At 33.0% G+C, this 21,308-nt stretch overlaps 2 protein-coding genes across 7 annotated transcripts; one reads left to right on the forward strand and one right to left on the reverse strand.

Moving 5' to 3' along the window:
- Positions 1–7,068: 7,068 nt before the first annotated feature.
- Positions 7,069–8,124, reverse strand: LOC111010164 (MIZU-KUSSEI-like protein (Protein of unknown function, DUF617)). The gene has a single exon (XM_022283506.2). The coding sequence runs from the start codon at positions 7,974–7,976 to the stop codon at positions 7,257–7,259; it is 720 nt and encodes a 239-aa protein (XP_022139198.1). The 5' UTR covers positions 7,977–8,124; the 3' UTR covers positions 7,069–7,256.
- Positions 8,125–14,652: 6,528 nt separating this feature from the next.
- On the forward strand, positions 14,653–21,183 carry LOC111008634 (peptidase uncH). 6 transcript variants are annotated; one of them, XM_088119866.1, is made up of 19 exons: positions 14,669–15,340; positions 15,545–15,732; positions 15,820–15,933; positions 16,056–16,127; positions 16,259–16,406; positions 16,557–16,639; positions 16,918–16,973; positions 17,273–17,409; positions 17,521–17,611; positions 17,718–17,783; positions 17,861–18,083; positions 18,615–18,716; positions 19,097–19,182; positions 19,266–19,388; positions 19,946–20,015; positions 20,114–20,205; positions 20,310–20,414; positions 20,501–20,623; positions 20,939–21,183. In XM_088119866.1, exons 1-18 carry the CDS (start codon positions 14,982–14,984, stop codon positions 20,612–20,614), a joined length of 2,229 nt encoding a protein of 742 aa, XP_087975992.1. In that variant the 5' UTR covers positions 14,669–14,981; the 3' UTR covers positions 20,615–20,623; positions 20,939–21,183. The 6 variants fall into 6 exon arrangements, with proteins under 6 accessions (XP_087975995.1, XP_087975992.1, XP_087975991.1 ...); XM_088119865.1 differs by having other exon boundaries at positions 14,670–15,340; positions 20,811–20,946; XM_088119867.1 differs by lacking the exon at positions 20,939–21,183 and having other exon boundaries at positions 14,671–15,340; positions 15,829–15,933; positions 20,501–20,753.
- The last annotated feature ends 125 nt before the right edge of the window (positions 21,184–21,308 follow it).

Raw genomic sequence — 21,308 nt, forward strand, 5'->3', positions numbered from 1 at the left:
TTTAACTGTTAAAAGTTAAAATAATCGACAATAACTAAAATAGTTTTTTAAGTTAAAAAATTAAAGCATTATTTTTAAATTAAGTAAATTTAAATTTACAAATACTGATTTATTTATTTATTATTTCTTTTAGTACAATAGGTAAGGTAGAAGATCTAACTCATAACGATTTGAGATATATGTCAATTATTATATTCGCTTTGACAGTAATAATTTATTTAAAAACATAGTGTTTGGTTGTTTTACCGTATACAAAATTTTTGATTTTTCACGAAATTACAAAGAAGTAAGAAGATAACACAATTCAAAAAGATGGGAAGGGTATAAATAAAACACATGTTTTAAATGGAAATCTTTGAAGAAAAAATTAATATTAAAATTTATGGAGGAGATGATTATGTTTTTGTCAAGCCGTCAAATGAACAATAAAACATAGAGTAAATTGGACGCTTTAATTTTAACAGATCGATGGGATCACGAGACAATCTTAATTTAATGTTTTTTACTGCGACCACAAAATTTCTGTTTAATAATAATTGCACCGACTTTTCCGGGTCGGGCCAACATCAATTCGTCGGATCCCCACAAACCAACAAAATGTTTTAATAATAATAATAATAATAATAATAAAAGAGCTGGGACATGACACGTCATAAATTTTTTTTTCTTGCAAATAAAATAAAAGGTTGTAGGCCTTCTAGGTCATTCAACTTGTCATTGAAAGTTGAAAGTACATAGTAACCCTTGTATTTGAGTCAAAAACTAGGGTGGATATGTCCCATTTACATGTTAAGGTTGTTGGTAATTTAATGGATCCAATAATTTTTTTGGATTTTCTAGTAATTTGTTATGTGCATATTTTTTTAATGTTTTAATAAAATATGCATGAAATTTGAGGTATATTGATCTTTATTTTTTCATAACTATTAGTTGAACCAACCTAATAAAAAACTCATTCGACTAATTAGTAATATGTGGTCCTACCAATGAAAGAGATGTTCCTTAAAATCAGGGGCTAGTCGGTGAAGAATTTCGTACGTTCTTTACAAATCTTTCCATCCTATCGAATATATGGTCATTTTCAATCTCATTTTTAATTAATAGGTATGGTTCATCCTATCGATTCACCTCACGGAGGACACTGATTTCTTCTTTCCCCCTGTTTCTTCATTTACTCAAATTTTCCATACTTAAAACCATCTTTTAACAATAAATTACAAATTTCTTCAACAAACTTTATGTCGTGTTTTCAGGTTAGCTAACCTTTGCCTGAACTAGTCAGAGCTCGATTTTATGCTAACTAGAAAACATAAACACATCGACATAAAGTTTGTTGAAGACCAGCACCGAAATAACTAGACAACATTTTCCAAAGCTTCCTTATAAAAAGCGAGGTTCATCCCAAACTTAATGCAAGGTTTTGTGTCATCACCTCAAATAATGGGATGTGCACCTCGAATCAATGACCTACTCTCACCTCATTCATACTCCTATATCAACATGTTGTTATGCTTTGAGCTTCATTTTAATTTCATCTCTACGATTTAGTTAAATTTTACAAGTCCACTTTGAATGATATCTTATCCACTTAAAAAATTCATATATGTTATTATATTTTTACTCAATTCCTAATTAATATACATTCAACTAACACACTTAGCTAAATAGAAAATATTAGTTCATTGTCACATTAAAAAAATATCAATTTGGTAAAGGTATGGACCAAATTGACTTTTAAAATGATAGGGGTCAAATTGAAAATATGTCCAAATTGATTGGTAGATATGAAAATTACCTCATTTTTAATATTTTACTACATCGATATTAATTTATAAATAATATTTCAGTATAGCTAAATATATAATATATATTTAAATAACTAGACTTTGTCTATAATAGGTCGTTTATTGAATGTCCAACGTTCAATAATTGTCCATTTCTCAACAAAAAAAAAAAGTTATAAATATCATTTTGAGTAGATTTTGAAAAGTAGTTATCATATCAAGAATATTTTAATTTTTAGAGATCTATATCTTAATTTAATTAACAATTCAATGAAAACTTTTATTTAGTACAAAATTCTTCATTCATTCACCATGGAACATGGTAAAAATATATAGCATCTATCACATTGAACTAAATCATGTTAGTAACTTCTTTATATAATGATAGAATATATGGATTCTGACATATATTCAAGTTGGAGCCAACAATTTTCTTGCAGAGGAGCAAGATTTTAAATGCTAACTTTTATATATATAAACACACTTATTATTTCAAATCTTTTTTCCATTTTTTAGAATGAAAAACTATTAGAAAACTATACAAAATCGTAAATGTTTTATATATAATTTTTAAATTAGAACAAAATAAGAAAGGATAATTCCTTCTCGCTCCACCCTCAAACCAAAGTTAATGATTGCAGATATCCAAATAAAAACAAAAACCAAAAGATACAAAGAAATGAAATTCTCCCTCCAACGTTTTATTATTATTATTATTTGTATTGGTATAATATATAGTATAGACATTAATGAGAAAGTGGTTATATAATTGAAAGGAATTTGTCTTGTATTTATATAAAATGGGGATAAAAGTTGTTGTGTATTTGGAGGCAAAAGGGACATCAATTTGTTAGTGTCAGAATCCGGACGTTTTTTTAGAGAAAACTAAATAAAATTTAAATTAAACCATTTATCCGATTTCGGTTTCATAATATTGTTCTCCGTACGTAATGTTTTGGTAGGGTGTCGGGTCGGGTGCGGTGTTTCTGATCTGATTCTCTCCGAATCATTTATTTTATATCAGCTGGATTTATTATTATTTTTATTTCAATATGACTTTCTCTTTTCTTTTTGACGGAGCAATATGACTTTTCCTAAAAACAATACTCGGGCGCAGGGACTCATCAATCATTAACAGAAAATGTAAAATATATGAAGGATCTCAAGTTCAAAAGAAAAAAAGATGGTAAAGAGATTTAACAATGGTTTATAATAGTCATTGACTGCTCCTTTCATTCTCAATTGATTTTGAGATGGAACCCATGAATGTTAATATGCTATCAGAATCCAAAACGCTAAACAAACAACCGATTCAAAAAATGGGATCCGACCAAAATCGATGAGCTAAAATAGGCATGATCTCGAGGGAGCAAATTAAGAATATCATATTGAAAAGAAAATGGACTTTTATAATAATCCTGAGCTACTCTTCTCCTTGTTAATAAAATAGACAATAATAAATAAATAAATATATATATATATATTTTTTTTTTCCTAACTTAATAAATGATGGTCATTTTTAGCGGTGGTTGGTATGGTATTCATGAGGCAAGGTGGGGCCGGATTCCCGTGGAGGTGGAGAATTATCCCCCACTTATCTTTTTAAAAAGTAATTTCTCAAAATTTACAATTAAATAATTAATTGAAAATCAATCCCATCAGCTAAATTTCGAAAAATTCTCAAACCTCCTGATAAAAACAATGTCATATTTCATCTCGGACTTAAAAATGTAAACATGTCACAATAAATTGTATATATATTTAAAAGAAGGCAAAATAGGGACGAGTAACGTATTCTTCATTAACATCCCCGTTCCATTTAGCACAAATGGAGAATCACAGGGACGAGCATAAATGGGGATGAAAGTTGAAATTTCCTATTCCGTTTAGCACAAATCCTTGTAGGAATCTGTTTCCGTAGGGAAAATGAATATCACTGGTTGTTGATTGCGACTAATTAACATGTAGGTATTTTTTATTTTATTAATCCAAAGTTATTTGATGTTGGCACCTTCTTATTATAATTAATGCAGTACTTTTCAAATTGAAAGTTTCCATCTAACTTTACTTTAAAAAAAAAAAAAACTTTACTTCTTTTGGTTAATTACATAATTATATACTATTTTAATTTTAAAATATAATTTTTTTTAGTGTAATATGTGTGGTGGGAGGTTCAAACGACTTTTTGGTCACAGATAGGTATTTTAAGGTGCGTTTGGGAGTGATGATAAGATGCCTGATTTAAAAAAAAAAGATTTAAGTATAATATTAAGATAACAGGACACCACCTACACAACTAAGAAGTTTTTTATATTAAAACTACTAAATAATATACAATATAAAAAATTATATATTTTTTTTCCAGAAATGAACCGATCGGATAGTCGTCTCCGACCATTCATATGGTCTCTTGAGAAACGACCACATTCAAATTTTTAAAAAAATTTACGTGGCGCCCACGTGGCACCACGTCTAAATGATCGTCTCAACCTTCAATCTTTTAAAACTGCAATATTTTTAAAATAAGTTTCAAAATCTACAATATTTTTAATATTTTTAATTAAAGAACTATATTTTTAAAATAAGTTTCATTTACAACAATATTAAAAAGAAAACCCGAGTTTTGAAAGGCTAATTAATGTAATTTCCTTACAAGTTTGCTAGGGACTATTCACAATACGATATTTACGGAAATATGTTTTGGGCTCTGTGACTTTACTTTACTTGGGCCGAGGGTTTAAAGTCTTGGGCTTCTTGAAGTAATGGATCAGCCCAGAATGTGCTGTGGGCTTCGTTTGGGCCTAAATATTTTGATTTGGAAGCGAGATTGGGCTTCTATAAGCCGCTTTAGCGTGTCGAGTATGTTGACGAAAAAAGGCCCAATAAAAATGGGCCATCCCACGTGGATCCATACTTGCCGTCCCTTCCTGCCCTCATCCTATTTTTTCATAATTTTATCATAACTGATTTTAGAAATAAAAATAATAATAACAACAATGGAAAATATTAAAATTTACCCTAAATTTTTTAACTTCACCATATTAGACTTTGATAAGTGTTGCAACTTTTACCTAAAATTTAAAAATGCACGTTTTGTGTGTTTTTTTTTTCCTGATAAATTTGGCTAAAAAATCATTGAAAAAGTACCTTCATATTGTCTAATAAATTATAAAACGTATATTTATATGAAATTGATTGAATTCAGACAAACAACGTCACACTTTTTTTCCCAAAATTTTTTAAATTTGGCATAGTTATTCCATAGTCGATTCTGTGTACTAATTAAATTTGATTTTATGTAATGATTTTCATCAAATTGAGGAGTATTTCAATTTTTATCATTGTTTATTGTAAAAATTAGTAGGTGAATTAACAACAATCGAATAAAATATAAAAAATACTACACTTATCTAAGTTTATAGTCTAATTTTATCGTCAATTTAAGCATAGTTTAAATAATTAAGATATATATCCCAAACAAAAAGTCGTGAATTCAAATTTACACCTTTGTTTTACTTTCATAAAAATTCAGTTTTATAAAATTAAAAGTTGAGCATATAAAAAATAATTTTTTTACCTAATGGTAATATAATAGAATGACCAAATAAGTAAAGGAAACCGTAGGAAAAATGGTGAGAATAGGACCAGTAGACAAAGTAATTGAAAGCTGAAATCCTTTTCAAAAAGGAAAAAAAATTGAACACTGACATTATTTTTACACTGTTTAGGGCCACGTATACAAAACGCTCCAACACGTCTACTCTCTGCCAAAGATACCATAAATAGGTCAACATATATTTAGCTGAGCGATTAAGGTACTATAACTTTTGACTCAATCGATCCTCATTACCATAAGTATTATACTTAACTTTTTGAAAAAAAAAAATCTTAGATTATTTTTGACGGGTAATAAGAGATGGAAACTGACCAGTAAACAACTAAGTATTTTTCTACTAAAAGAACAATACTTGATGCTTATCAGTCAGCTATTGAGTGTGCGACTAAAGTTACACATTGCGTAGATAAGAGGAAGATCACGATATAATACTGACATCTCCATTATATGAGATATGAAAACCAAAATTACTATGAGGACTTGTGCACAAAATAGACATATTATTGTGGTGATAGACACATCGATCTAATAGATAACACCAACTTTTATGTTTACACCATAAAAACTTGATAGCTTTTACATTTTTTTAATGGTATTTCTCTGTTAAAATTTTTAATGATAATCGATAAAAGATGGGTACTAACTAGTAAGTAAAAACTCGCATAACTTTTTATTTTTTATTTTTTGTTTTTAAGATTCAAAATAATTATAAAAAATCATAGTTTAATTTTATATATATATCAAATATTTTTCATATTTAAACTTTTATATTTATTCCGTAAACCTTTTATGTGTGTATATAGTACACACAAACTTTTATAATGATTTGCATTGCATTTTTTTTTTCTTAAATGATGTTTGGCTCGTGGTTGCATTGCTTTTTGATAGAAGCTTTCTTCACTTTTTGATTTCCTTATTTACGGTTGAATGAGTTTTTCGAAGGGTGAAAGAAAAAATGGTAAAAGATTTAAAAGTTTACACAATAATATAATTCAAATTAAAGTCAAACGCAAAGATAATATAAAATACATTAAAAAGGTCAAATTTATGCCATAAATTGAGGATAACGAAAAATTGTAACATTTTTAAAAATTTAATAGTGCACTTTCTTAAAATAAAATAAAATATATTTTAAGCAAACAAACTTAATTTAAAAAAATAAAAACAATATTGGTTAACTTTGAAAGTTTTATCTCTTGCCCAAACTTAAAAATAATTTATGAGTGATTACTTGAACACATATAATAACAAGTTGACTAATGACTTCATAATCTAATTATGAAAACATGATTGGAAGTGTTGAAAAAAAATTAAAATAAAAAGTTTCAATTTTGGGATCAATCATTAACATTCCTTATCATGTTAAAAAACTATTTTTTGAACCTATCATATTAAACTATTAAGTTAACTTTGGTTCGATATATTGATATAAATATGATATTTTTACTCAAATATAAACTAAAATATTTGTAAAATAAATATACCAGGGATCTCCCAACCCTGGGTGGTTGCTGATTTTAACAAATAAATAATAATAAAAAATAACTATAACTATCTTTACAAGTGCAAAAAAAATGTCCCCATCTTGCAGCAAGAGCCATGATGCCCTTCCATGAAATAATCCTTCAGAAAAGGGTAAAAAGAGAGAGAGAAAAAAAAAAGGCCAAATAAACACAAAAATTGGGGGAAAATCTATAAAAAAAGGGAAAGATTTATATTAAAAACAAAAGAAGAAAGAAAATGAGGAAAGGAATAGAATTCTCTGTTTAGGGAAACATATTTATACAGAGGAAAACGAAGAAGAAGATGGAGATCAGAGTTTAATCGAGTGTTTTTTTTTTAAGGAAAAAAAAAATCTATTGAGACCGGACAAAGAAAATACTCAATTCCGGGCCGGCGGCGCCGTCGGGATTTATCATATACAGAGCTTCGGAATCCTTGGATCCAACGACGCGCTCAAATCTGGCCCTCATATACGTCAATTCCCCGTCCAAAGTATCCTTCTCCGGCGCCGGTGACGGGAGCACGCCGGCGCCCATGGAAACCCCTCTCAAATGCTGCATAACGTGAAGCTCGTCGTCGGACATTTGCTTGCGCCTAATGGAGTAGCCAATTTTGCGGCCATTGCAGTACACCGCCCACACGAATTCCTCCATCAGCTTCTTCTTGTGGGTCTTCGTCTCGCTCTCCAGCGCGATCCTCAGAATGTCGGACGCCATTTCTTTGTTGAGCGCCGCCGTGTGCATCGGCAATTCGATTACGAAAATTGGGAGGCAATGGGGGTCCTCCTGAATCGCCAGGCTCACTCTGCCCTTCCGGTAACCGAATATGGTGCCGGTGGTGGCGTGGTCTTTCAGCAGCGCCTTCCGCGGCCGCCCCAGAAGGGCCACCATTTTGCAGCCGGAGCTCAGCATGGGGAACAGCTTGAACATTTTGAGAAGCCCGCCGCCGCCACCGGAGGAAGATTTGCTCGGGCGTTTGGCGGCGGCGGTGGCGGCGGAGGAGGAGGAGGTGTGGCGGAGGAGGGACAGGAAGGCGGAATTGTCCATGAATGGGCTGGAGTGGATCGGGGGCATAATGGGGATTTTGGTTTTTGTTTTTGGGATGTGAAGGGGGAAAATGGTGTGGGAGGGAGAAATGGGAGGGATAAATAGGGAGCGGTTGGGGAATTGGGGAAGTTTGGTTGTTGGTCATTTTTGGTTGGGTCGTGGAATCTTTTGAAAGTGGGGGAAGGAAAAAAGAAGAAAAAATGGGGAATTAAAGGAAGGACTTCAAGTTGGTTAATTGATCATAATGCATGGTGGCTGAGGTGAGCTAAAGGGTTGATGTTGACTTGAGTTTAGTGACTAAAAAGGGAGTGGATTGAATGTGATATAAGATATGGGTCGGGATCCCTCTTGGTTCATGAACTTTTAAAATGTTTATTTTAATTGTCAGAGATAATCGATTCTTTCATATTTCTATAATAGTATGATATAAGAGATGTTGTTTCTCAATCTTTTTATTTCCAGTCAATATAGAACCTTGGTCGCATTTCGAATACCAATCTTAGAATTAAAAAAATAAAAAAGATAATTTTGGTTATTGTTACCGTTTAATTTACACTTGATATCTATTCACCCGTATCTATCTTAGTCAATCTATATATAAACATGATATGATAAGATATTGATACAAAATTAGAATAGGAATAAATAATTAAACTTTTGAGTTCAATCGGATCCAATATTTTCTTTGAGATACTTAGACATATTTAAAAGTCTAAAAAATGAAAATAAAAGAGAGGGTAGAAAAGAGAAAAATAAATAATGGGGGCAGTGGGAATTGTTTGGCATGTGCTTCTCTGATCATTACGTTTTGAATCAACATCATGGCTTGCTTTTTTATGCTTTTCCAAACCCCTCCATCCCAAAGAGAAAAAAAATACCAATAATAATTGAGGTGCAGCTCATTTTCCCACCCCCAACCTTGTGATTTTTCCATGGAAATTTCTCTTCCCTTTTGCTATTTTTTTTTCCCATGTCAGATCCTAGTCTTATCAGAAAGAAAAGGCACTTTAGGCACAAACCCACCTCTAGATTTTTCATTTTACATGGACCCAATTAAAAAAGACAGTCAATTTCTAACAAATTGAAGTAAATTTAATGGTGGGTTTGGAGACAAAAGACTGTACAGTGTCTCGGAACCTCTGGATTGAGAGCAACCATATCTTACTCGCCATAATTGAAGAACAATCTAACAACAACATTTATAAGAAATGGTCCTTCTAACTCCCCTTTTGTGGTGCAACACAAGTTTTGTAATCAATCCTTGGTCTAGTCATCAACAATGACATCTTAACAACAACAAAAAAAAGACCAATTTATCACTGAAAATCTTAAAATTGCTCAATTATTAATTTATTTTCTTTTTTTATAAAAACCATGTGGTGTGAAGCCAGATTTCATTGGTTAATCAGATGGGATATGGATGAGAAAAAGGGAAAAAAAAAAAGTAGAAATGCTTTTGAGTTGATTGAATTGAATTGGGTTTCAATCTTCCTACTTTGGGATAGTGCCCAATGAACTCAAAAATGGAGAATCCAATCAAACCAAGCACATGTTTTCAAAGTTCTTGATTAGACTCATGAAAAAAAGCTTATATATTTCTTTTGGTATAATCAATCAACCATATATATTTATTTATTTTCCATTTTTGGGGGTTTTGTGGTTAATTTTTTCAACAGTCACTGTTTCGTCTCCCAAAGATGATGAGGCAGAGGGAAGGGTTTGACAACGTCGATATGTGGTACTGTTGAATGAAAATGAAGTGATTTTTCTATCTCTGTGTGGCCTGAAATTATTGTGGTTTAATTTTGGGGATGTGATGGGACTGTTAACTCTTGCTTTGTTCTTGTAGTGATTGTCCATTTCTCTACCTTATATTTCCAAGCTGCCATTGCCATTGTCTTCTGCCACCAAACCTCTCTAATGCACAAGACATTCCACTGCTGAGTTAAGTTTGTGTAATATGAATTCTCGAGTTAATGAGTCGGGTCTATATGTTGGTACTCGAAGCTAGCTGTAATAGATTTATAAGTTAGGGCTACATTTTTTTTATTTATTTATTTTGAGTATGTGAGGGTGGAGATTCGAATTTACATGTTTTATCAGAGATAAGTGATTTAACCGATTAAACTGTGTATATATGTTTAAGTTGACTAGGACGGCATGTTTATTAATGTCGAGTAGACTAATGATGGAGTAAGTTCAAGGTATAGTGCCATGTCACAGTACCATATAATTCCTAGTGAACATAGTGAACATATACCAGATAAGCTTTGGATTTGATGAAATTTAGACCCCGATTCAATAGGTTGAAAGTTAATAAAAAGTTGTTTTTGTTATTATTATTTTTTAATATGTTTTTTTAAGTATTACTGGGTGAAAATTTGAACTTTTCAAATATTTTAGTAATGTTATTATAATTTATACCATCATAATTAATTTTAATTTTATAAGCTGTAAAATCCAGAATGAAAAAGATATTTCCAAAAAACAGTTTTTGGGCAGAAACAGTTTCTTAAAGCCTAATTAAGTTCCCCATTTGTTGGGTACACATTACATTATCCAAGCACTGAATCAAATGTGGGGTTAAATAATTTGCTATGCCTAACAAATCTTTTGTTTAGTTATGCATTCTGTAGTACAGTCCAGTCCAATAATTGAACAATCTGATAAGATGACAGCAAAGTTGGGATTCTTCTAAAGATTTTGTTTTAGATTTTGAAATTTATTGCAAAAATAAACTTCTGTACTTCTCTTATCAATTTTTTAAGAGAAACATGATACATCCTAATCTATCGTGAAATTTTTAAGTTCATGACATTCCTTTGTAAGTTCATGACATTCCTTTGAGTACACCGAGAGGTAGGAATTTAAACCTCCAATTTTTAATCGTTTTTATTATTGATCTATGGATGTTCATGTTGTTATAATTATAAAATATTAAGTATAAAATCTTTTGCAAAATTTAAATAAAGTAGTAATTTCACAATATAAAACTTTCTTTTAAAGATTGTATTTGACTAAAACTAACATGTGTCAACATGAACATAATTTAATTATCTACTTTTTTTTTTTTTTTTGAAGACGTTGGAAGTTGGAAGCTAAATATTTGTTGTAAAAGGAACCAAACCTAACATGGTCATAGTTATTTCTTGTAGGGACGTTTGGTCAAACTAAACTATCGTAGATATTTAAAATCTATTTTGGTCTTTTAACTTTAAAAAATAATAATATTTTTTTTTCATAGAATAAGTATGAAATGGACTAAATATTAACTAAAATAGAGTAGAATAATAGCAAAAACTAAAATGAAATAAACATTTAAAAATTGGATCACCAAAATGGGATTTAACCCTAGGACCAAATATAAAATGAGGACGACATCAAAAGCTGTATTCAATTTCAACAATGTTCTTATTTTTCTTTCTAATTTTATTTAAAAAAAATTCTATTTTCATTCAAACAAGATAATATATAATGTGAACACAACACGCCTTGTAATTTAAAAAAATAATGAAAAAAGAAGAAACATAAAGATTATTGAAAGGAAGGTAATGAAAAAGAAAGGAAATAATGGGGTTATGATTCTAATTTAAAGGATCAGCTTTTTTGAGTGGATAATGGGATGGGGATAGCTTCTGTTCTGCAACCAAACGAAAGGAAACCGAAGCATATGATTTGAATATGAGCACTCCATATGATTAGGTTATAGATATTGGAACATTCGCAAATGGCTACATAAAAATGCCTCCCATTATTTTATTTGCAAATTTATCTTTAATTTTTCCCAGCTCACATCTCTTCATTTGGATTTTTTTTTGTTGACGTGGCTCCTTACATACTTCAATCACTTTCAGTTTGATATTTATTATTTTTTCAGTTTTGGATATTTTTAATTTTAAAAAATATGTACATATTTTATATTTGTCGTCTCCTGATTTTATTTGTCAGGTAGTGATCCGGGATTTTTCACATTTCTTAATGAAAAAAAAAAGAGATTTATATAGTACAGTGCACATTATAATCTTTTTTATAACTTCTGGTAAATATTTGTTATCAAATTAGAATTGATATTCGACTTCTATTTTCAATTTTAGCCGTTAATTAATAAACTTCCTCTTATTTGTTAGTGGGCTGAGTTGTAGCAGTATTGGGCTTAAAAGAAATAAATTATAAATGGGCCTCAAGCCCATGAGTTTTAACGCGTAAAAAGGCCGCAATCAGGGTAGCGTATTTTGCAAGCCAACTTGTTTCTTATAAATTCGTTCCCGCGCTCTTCTTTCGTCTTCACCTTCGTTCGCCCGGCTTCCCAAATTCACGGTTGCATTGTTTTCCCTGGGCAGACTTCTCTTGTCATCTTTCTCAAATTTTCTTTCCCCCTAGGGTTCCGGGCTAGGGTTTCGTTCTTGCCTGCGTATTGTGGTTCTGCGCGTTTCATTTCCATGGCATCATTCTCTTTCCGGCTTGCAATGGCGGGGATTGAATCTTCTGAGTTGGTGATTTTCCTTTAATCCCCTCTTTGTTAGTCTGTAACTAAGTTTTTTCGCCTAGGGCTTTAGGCAATACCTAGGGTTTTTCGATTTCAATTATCTTGCGTCATTGACATTTATGTTCTTTCTTTGCAGGCGACTCTGGATGAGAAAAGTGTTCGAGCAGTTGATTTTCTCATCTGCTCGTCCTCTTCGCCATTAAGATTACTTCAGTATTTTTGAATTATCAGCGTTCCACTATGAAGGTATTTTCAGTCTGTGTTTAGTTTTTCGGTTAGGGCTTTTTTGTTTCTTCCCGTTTAGTCAATATCTAGGGTTATTCGACTTTCATTTATTATTTTTTCTTGCGTCATTGACATTTATATTCTTTCTTTGCATGTGATTCTGGATGAGAAAAGTTTTGGACTAGTTGATTTTCTTATCAGCTTTCGTCGTCTTCGCCTGTAGGATTACTTCATTATTTTCTAATTATCTACATTCACAACAAAGGTAATTTCCGTCTGTAATTTAGTTTTTCGGCTAGGGATTTCTTTTTTCTTTCTGTGTTGGTAATATCTAGGGTTATTCGATTTCATTTATCTTGCGTCATTAATGTTTATGTTCTTTGCAGGTGATTCTGGAGCAGAAAAGTTTCGGAGTTGATTTTCTTATGAGCTCGTCTTCTTCGCCAATAAGATTACTTCAGAATTTTCGAATTATCTGCATTCACAACAGAGGTATTAGGGTAAACCCTTGTGTACTTTAACAGCCTGCTACTCTGTAAATATCATATTAGTAAAGATGAGAAGTCTTTCATTATCGTCGGAATTTGAAGACGTCTTCACGTTGCTTGCGAAGAACAGTTCAGAAATGCTAATTTCCTTTTGTGTTTTTTTAAGAGTTTTTTCTTAACTTCTATTTGATTATTAAAAAAGTTCCACCAACGGAGAAATATGTTAAAACGATGCATGTATGGTATCTGAATCCTAGTCTTACCTTACGAAATAGTTCTTTTATAAGTGCTTTATCAACAAAATTGCAATGCTCTCGGTATGGTATTGGTAAGAAATCTATATAATTTTACATTATGAAGGTCATGGATGAGAGGTGCATTGGATAGAAAATAATTGTTAAAGTTTCTGGACTAGTTAAAAATGGCTCAATGCATTGCTCTTAGTATGGTATCAGGTTTCTTAGCCAACTTAAGAAATGGCCCATTCCCCCATTTTTAACTGAGGTTTTTGTTTCTGGCTTTGTTATTGATCCCTGTTTAAATTTTGCCCATCTCAGTGCTGAGCTCTAGGATGACAAGCCAATATCCCTCTAAAGCTTAGCCTGGTCTAAATTAGTAATTTTGTCCACTTGAGTCTCGAGAAAGATTCGAGTTCAATAATTATCCTTCCAGCAGAAGTGCATTTTGACAATTCAATTCAGAAATGTTTGGTAAATTTTCTAAACTTGCATGTCAATCTGCTTATACAGTAAGCATATATTACGGATCATGTATATAAGACAAACATTGCTGAGTTATTGGTTAATTCGATAGATTATCTATAGATGGGAGCCCAGTGCTTGGATTGAAGGTGTGTTTACAATGAGATGTTTTACTTTCCTCTCTGTGCCTTTGTCATCACCTTATTTTGCAGGTTTTAAGTTCAGTATAAAAGTATCAAATGACAGTATTATACGTTTGTTATGTTTAGATTATCACGTTTATTATAGGCACTAACTAGATTTAAAAATTAATGAAAATTGAGACTAAAATTGAAATTTTAGTAATTGAGAGATTAGAATAAGAGAAAAACAAGAGTTTAAAAATAAAAATTATGGCATGAAAAGACTGAAGACTTTTATAATTTTATTGACTTTAATTTTTCGATTATCTATTCAGTTTCACACAGGGAAGGGAACTCCGCAACTCATGAACTTGCATGCAGGACCTTTGTACGGAATCTGGAAATGGTTTGGCTGGAAGACCGCCTGTTGTTTGTAGCTTGAATTTATGTATTTGTTTTTTATGTAAAAAAATACAAATTTCATTGTTTTGTATGAATTCTAATGTCTAAGTTTCAACTAACTAATTTGAGCAATAATTTGTTCATTAACATTAAAAACTAATTAGCGCTCTTAATTATCCTTTTATGTTACATTTATTGGTGATCAAGGTTTTGTCTTTTATAACTAATAAATTAATAAAAAATATTACCTTAAAAAGAAAATTAAATAGATCGAGTTCGAAACTTTGAATTATTATTACATTCAATTCTTAAATATTCTAGCCGCATCGCGCAGGTGAAAGTCATAAGATGAAAAATATATTGGGTTTGGCTTAGGTGGGGAGTGACAAAGTGGGCATGTGCAAATTTGGCCGTCACTGTCAACGGTCCAATAGGCAAGTTCTTATTGTTGCTTCTATGAGGTGGCTTTGCTTGGCGCCAAGGCAAACTCCTTTTATTTCTGCAAAGCTTTGCAGAATGCAATCCTGTGCGTTAGATTTTTGCGATGCTAACAATAATCTTATAATAGGCACTTGGACACGGATTTTCATTCGTCGTCCCCCAAATCGATGTTCAAATCGAAGTCTATGTGTACTAAAAAAAAAAAAAAAAAAAAATCGAAGTCTGTGTCTATCACATGCGAACAGCCGTCCCTAATTTGTCCCCAGTTTAGTTACTTGCTACTCTCACTGTCACTGCATCACCGGCGTTCCCTAACAAGAACAATGGCTTCCTCTGTCTCGTCTTCATTCAGTAAGAAAGTCCCAGATGTAGTCGACCACCCGGAGAAGATCACTGCACCGTTTGGCTCATGGAAGTCTCCAATCACCGCGGACGTTGTGTCTGGCGCCTCCAAGCGAATCGGCGGTACTGCTGTTGACGGCTCTGGTCGCCTTATCTGGCTCGAATCACGGCCCTCTGAGTCCGGGTATCAGTTCTGCCATTCGTTTTTTTTTTTTTTTTTTGTGATTGTTAGTGTCACAGTGGTACCTGAAAATTTTTTCCTTCGTGTTTCCAACTGCTAATAATAAGCTTTGCGTCCACAAAATGGTTTTATTTAATTTGTACTAATTATTAGACTACTGGTTTTAGTGAACATTAACTCTCAGTTAGTTATGTCGAATTGGTTTAGGCGGGAAGTTCTTGTCAAGGAACCGGAGAAGCTGGGGGATGAACCTATTGACATTACTTCAAAAGAGTATTCGGTTCGGACTACTGCTCAGGAGTACGGCGGTGGCGCTTTCATGATATCTGGGGACACTCTAGTCTTTTCCAATTTTGAGGATCAGAGGCTCTATAAGCAATCCATTAACCCCAATGGTCGTTTATGCTGATTATGTTGCTAAATTTTTCGAACTTTATAACTGAAAATTTAAAGTTTCAACGGCTCACAGTTTGCGTTTTCAGTGAAGCCAGACTCTTCTCCAAAACCACTTACTCCAGATTATGGTGGGCCATTAGTCAGTTATGCTGATGGAGTGTTTGATTCACGTTTCAATCGTTACATCGCCGTACGGGAAGGTAGATACTAGTTTATGATTACGTTGTTAACAATCGGGGGGATCATATGTTATTGGGTATATTACTCATTTATCATTTCTTTCCTTTTGTTTTGTTTTGTTAAATTACTCCAATCTTGGTAGATCGGCGCAACAGCAGCTCAAGTCCAATCGCAACAATTGTATCTATAGGGCTCGAAGGGAAGGATAATGAAGGTGAAAAGTTCTGTGCACTGCTAATTATGTTTATTACTGTGAGGAAAGGAAACCTTAGTATTTCTATGGAGGGTCCTTCTTTGCTGATGAATGGTGTTGTTTTTTGTATCTTGTTTGAACATAATTCTCAGAAGTAGAGGTACTCGTTGAAGGAAGTGATTTTTATGCTTTTCCTCGAGTGGATCCCAAAGGGAAACGGATTGCATGGATCCAATGGTATCACCCTAACATGCCATGGGATAAATCAGAGCTCTGGGTTGGTTACTTTTCTGGGAATGGGTGAGTTCAAGTGTATTTGAACTTTCTTTATAGATATAATATAATCTTCTTACTACCTTTATCGTCTTTGCTTCAAATGTGAAATTTTCCTTCATTCCCATCTTACAATATGATTGTTGTACATGATCCTCCTTTTATTCTACTCTGCAGCAAGATTGACAAACGTGTTTGTGTAGCTGGTTGTGATCCAGAGCTAGTGGAGTCTCCTACCGAGCCTAAGTGGTCTTCTGAGGGTAGTTTTGTATGCCAATCAATTTTTTTTGTTTCTTGCACCGAATATCTGGGCATTTTTTTCTTTTTAAAAGGATGCATTATCTTTTGTTATGGTGCTCTTCTTGTTCGTCCTCTTGTTATCAGCTATCCTCTCTACAGGACATGTTTACTTACTACTTCTTCTGTGTAGAGTTTTTTTTTTTAATTTTTAAAAAATACATTTAAATTGACAGAACTCAGTCTGCTGCATCTCAGAACAGGTAACGTTTACTTATTACCATTTGATTGGAATATGCAGGAGAACTATTTTTTGTTACTGATAGGAAAAGTGGGTTTTGGAATCTATACAAATGGGTATGATTTCGTCTTTACTTCTTGCTTCATTGATATGTTTTCTTAACCAGTATATCTCTTTTTATTTAAAATACATTAAAAAATGGGTCTCTATAATCTTGCAACAAGGCGCCAATAAGTAGTATGTCATCGTAATTAACAAATTTGGTGCCCTTGAACCGGCATAATCAGGATCAATTAGTCATATTTCTGTTACTTGTACCTTGCTAAATGAGTGGGTTAATGATATGTTAATTATATCAATTCGTAATGATATTGATAACTCATCATTTTTTTCCTTGTTTTGTTATGGAAACTAGTTTGAGGCAGATAATGAGGTGTCTCCAGTTTATTCTTTGAATGCGGAGTTTTCGCGACCGCTATGGGTTTTTGGCATAAATTCGTATGGGTTTTTACCTAGCCGTCAAGGAGAAAACTATATACTCTGCAGCTACAGGTAACTAAAAACTTTGCTGACTGGCTATTGCGAATGCTTTCTCTTGTGTTTTTATATATGTACCAAGTAGTAATCTTGCTCACCAAAGCCATATTTTTCCATTTCATTCAGGCAGCATGGGAGGTCATATCTTGGAGTCCTGGGTGATGCACAAAGCTCACCATATCCGCTCGATATTCCCTTTTCAGATATTGATAATATTGTACAGTACTATCAGAATCAGTTTATCATCAGTTCTCATGAAAGTCTATTTTGCTTGCGATTGGTATACCATTATTTTGTAATAGGAACATCTTTTACCTTTGCAGAGCATTGGGTATCATTGTTTTTATGTGGAGGGAGCGTCAGCCGTTCATCCACCGTCAATTGCGAAGGTAATCTTGTTGCTATTTCTGGTACCTTGTTCATCCTATGATTTTATGAATCTGATCAACGGTTCTTTCTTGTGTAGGTTACTCTAGATGAGAAAAGCTTAAAAGTTGCTGAGTTCACTATTATCTGGTCTTCATCGCCTAATATTTTGACGTATAAGCCGTACTTTAGCACTCCTAAGTTAATTGAATTCGCAACAGAAGTGCCTGGTGAAAAGGCTTTTGCCTATTTTTATCCACCATCCAATCCCATTTACCATGCTAGTCAGGACGAAAAGCCTCCATTGTTGCTGGAAAGCCATGGTACGTATCAGGCAGCTCAAACTCACCTTGCTGGCATAATAATGATATGAATTTGTTCCTTTTCTTTTAATGAAAAGGAACATCAATTAATAGGTATGCAGATAATATGATAAGCACTAGTATTCGAGATGATTAAGGTGTCCTCTAGACAATTGTGAAAAAAATTCTACCAACAATACGAACAGTCATTGGATGAGCTAGATTTAATCTCTCCACTTAAGATAAGTACCATTTAGACTTTGGCTAGGACCAACAATCCTGCACTTTTTCAAAAAGTTCTTATTTCCATTTTAAAATTACTTGCAAGTGTATTTAGGCGTGTTATTCTTGGTTTTGAGGGAAAATACTGGCGATTGATTTATTGAAAAAGGAGTGTATAATTTACACTAAAATGTTAAGCACTAATTAAGGCCGTATAAATATTTTATCTGTTTATATCCCAGATGTATACTCTGGTTCCAGCACTTTTTAATTCTCATATATATTGGCATATCTCCTTATATATATACTCTTATGTATGAGATTTTACAGGAGGCCCAACGGATGAATCACGTGGAATATTAAATCTAAGTATTCAGTATTGGACTAGTCGAGGATGGGCTTTTGTCAGTGTTAATTATGGAGGAAGCTCTGGTATGTATCCTCGAGCATTATTATTTCACAAACGAGTTTTGAAGGATAAAATGAAAATCTAATAATGTTGATAAAATAGTAAAAGTTTCTCATTGCAACGCCTAAATGATGTTTCTTTTGTCAATTTTCTTCCACTACATGGACTATATGATTATATTTTGGGTAGTGAGTTAGCCTCATTGAAGTTTCCATTTAGAGTTCATTTTGAAACGGTTGTGCATTAGTTCACTGTGAATTATATTGGTGCAATCGGTAGTACTTATTCATCACACTTCTTAGTTTCACTTCATCTACATCAATGTTTTGGTTTGTTTGGTTTATTTAAGGTGCATTTTTATCTAAACACGTGAGGTTATTTATTTATTTATTTTTGAGTAAAGGTTACGGGAGGGGCTATCGGGAAAGGCTTTTGAGGCAGTGGGGAATTGTTGATGTCAATGACTGTTGCAGCTGCGCAAGATATTTGGTGGCTTTCTTTTGACATTTATTTCTCTTAATATTTTTAATGTTACGATCAATTGATAAAATCATGTTTCGAAATATTATTAGGTCGATTTAGGATTAGTTGATGCAGAACGATTATGCATAACTGGGGAGTCTGCTGGGGGATACACTGCCCTAGCTACTCTTGCTTTCAGAGATACATTCAAGGCCGGAGCTTCCTTGTATGGTGTGAGTATTCAGTCATATGCTTCATTTGAAAGCAGCATGATTATTATCAGTTGTGTTGAAGCATAGCTCATAAATGAAGTTCTGGTTGTACCATGAATGGTCCCTCTCTGTGTGAATAAACTGGATTCTTTTTGTTCTTGTGCAATACCTTTTTCTTTTTAGTGCCTTGCATGAAGAAGATATAGTCATTATTATCTTGGTATGATGTCAATAATTTTACATCTTCTGATTGTCGGTGTCCTAGCCAGTTTATGCACATCTCGTTGGCCACGGGACATCTTAAGTAGGTGACCATTGTGGTTTAAACTAATTACTCCAAAGACATTTTACTTCAACTATTGTGCCAACTTGCAGTATATTTTGAATTTTCTCACTTTTTAGAAGTCATAGACGAGATGCAAAAGGATGCATTACATTCACTTTACAGAAGCTGCAAACTAAATGCTGATGTGTTAATATTTAAGTCAAATGAAACGTGAAATTGGAAAATTTGAAGTCTCTTTCTACTTGAATGTATTGCTGATGCGTTAATCATCTATTTTCGTTGTTTGGAACAGATAGCTGACTTGCGCATGTTGAGTGCAGGAATGCACAAATTTGAATCTCATTATATTGATAATCTTGTTGGTGAGTTTGGAAAGAACAAAGAGTGGGATCAGTATTTGAGTTCTCTAGACCCATTACCTACTTCTTGGTAACCGACGCAACTTTATTATGGATTGCAGGAGGCGAAAAAGATTATTACGAAAGGTCGCCAATTAATTTTGTTGAAAAATTTTCTTGTCCAATAATCTTGTTCCAGGGACTGGATGACAAAGTAAGCGTACAAGTTTCCTTTCTTTTTCAACTCAAATGATTTGCTTTCTCCCTTAGCTAACTCAAATGATGTTCAATTGATTTCCCTTTACCCTAAATGCTCAGGTTGTACCTCCTATTCAAGCTTGTAAGATTTACCAAGCATTGAAAGAGAAGGGCCTTCCTGTTGCTCTAATCCAATACGAAGGAGAACAACACGGCTTTCGCAAGGTACATCTATCTATCCATCTTGTAACTTGGTTCGGAATATTAGTTCGTCGAGGTAATTACATGCTAAATCTGAACTCTTGCAACAGGCCGAGAATATAAAATTTACACTGGAACAACGGATGATATTCTTCGCGAGATTGATTGGATGTTTCGAAGTTGCTGATGAGATCAGTCCAATCAAAATTGACAACTTTGATTAGTATGAAAATGTATGTGATTCTTGAAACCATCCCATTTCCTTAAAAGCCTTCTTGTTGGCTGGTTTTAACTGCAGCATTATGCTACTTCATGAATTATTATGAGCCTATAAATAAAAATTGACAGTTACTACCGGAACAATCATTGCAAGTTCTTAGTTTAAATGCATGCCTGCGATTATCTTTTACCCTTCTTTAGAGGCTTGGATTGGAGTTCCAGGCGGTTTCATGGCAGTGTGAGCTCTTGGTGCCCATTGTGACCAAATACTTTGATCGTGACATCGCTTCTCATTCTATCCATTGGTTCTACCTGTTTACAATGGACAGTCAGGCTCGAGAACTGGACTCGAATTGAAGCAACTGTAGTTTAGATGATGCTGGGGCAACCGACTTCTTAAATCAATCTCAGGTGGAATACCGTATGGAGAGTGGAACTGCCAAATAGACTTGAAGTGAACTCGAGCCAGTTATTTGAATCCTGTTTTTGCCGTAAGAAAAACCATCTTGAAAATTTTATACTTCTGTTGATATTTCTACTAACATTATTCTTTTTACAAAGTACATTGAAGGTAACAAAATTCGACCTTAGAAAACCATTTATGCAACGCAATACCAAAAATATTATTTTACATCTAATGATGTGACGATTTACATTTCAGAATAAACTTTGACAACTTAAAGATTTTAAATAGTCTTC

The sequence above is a fragment of the Momordica charantia genome, assembly GCF_013281855.1.
Source record: "Momordica charantia cultivar OHB3-1 chromosome 11 unlocalized genomic scaffold, Mcharantia_2.0 BLBB01000011.1, whole genome shotgun sequence".
Lineage (NCBI taxonomy): Eukaryota > Viridiplantae > Streptophyta > Magnoliopsida > Cucurbitales > Cucurbitaceae > Momordica > Momordica charantia.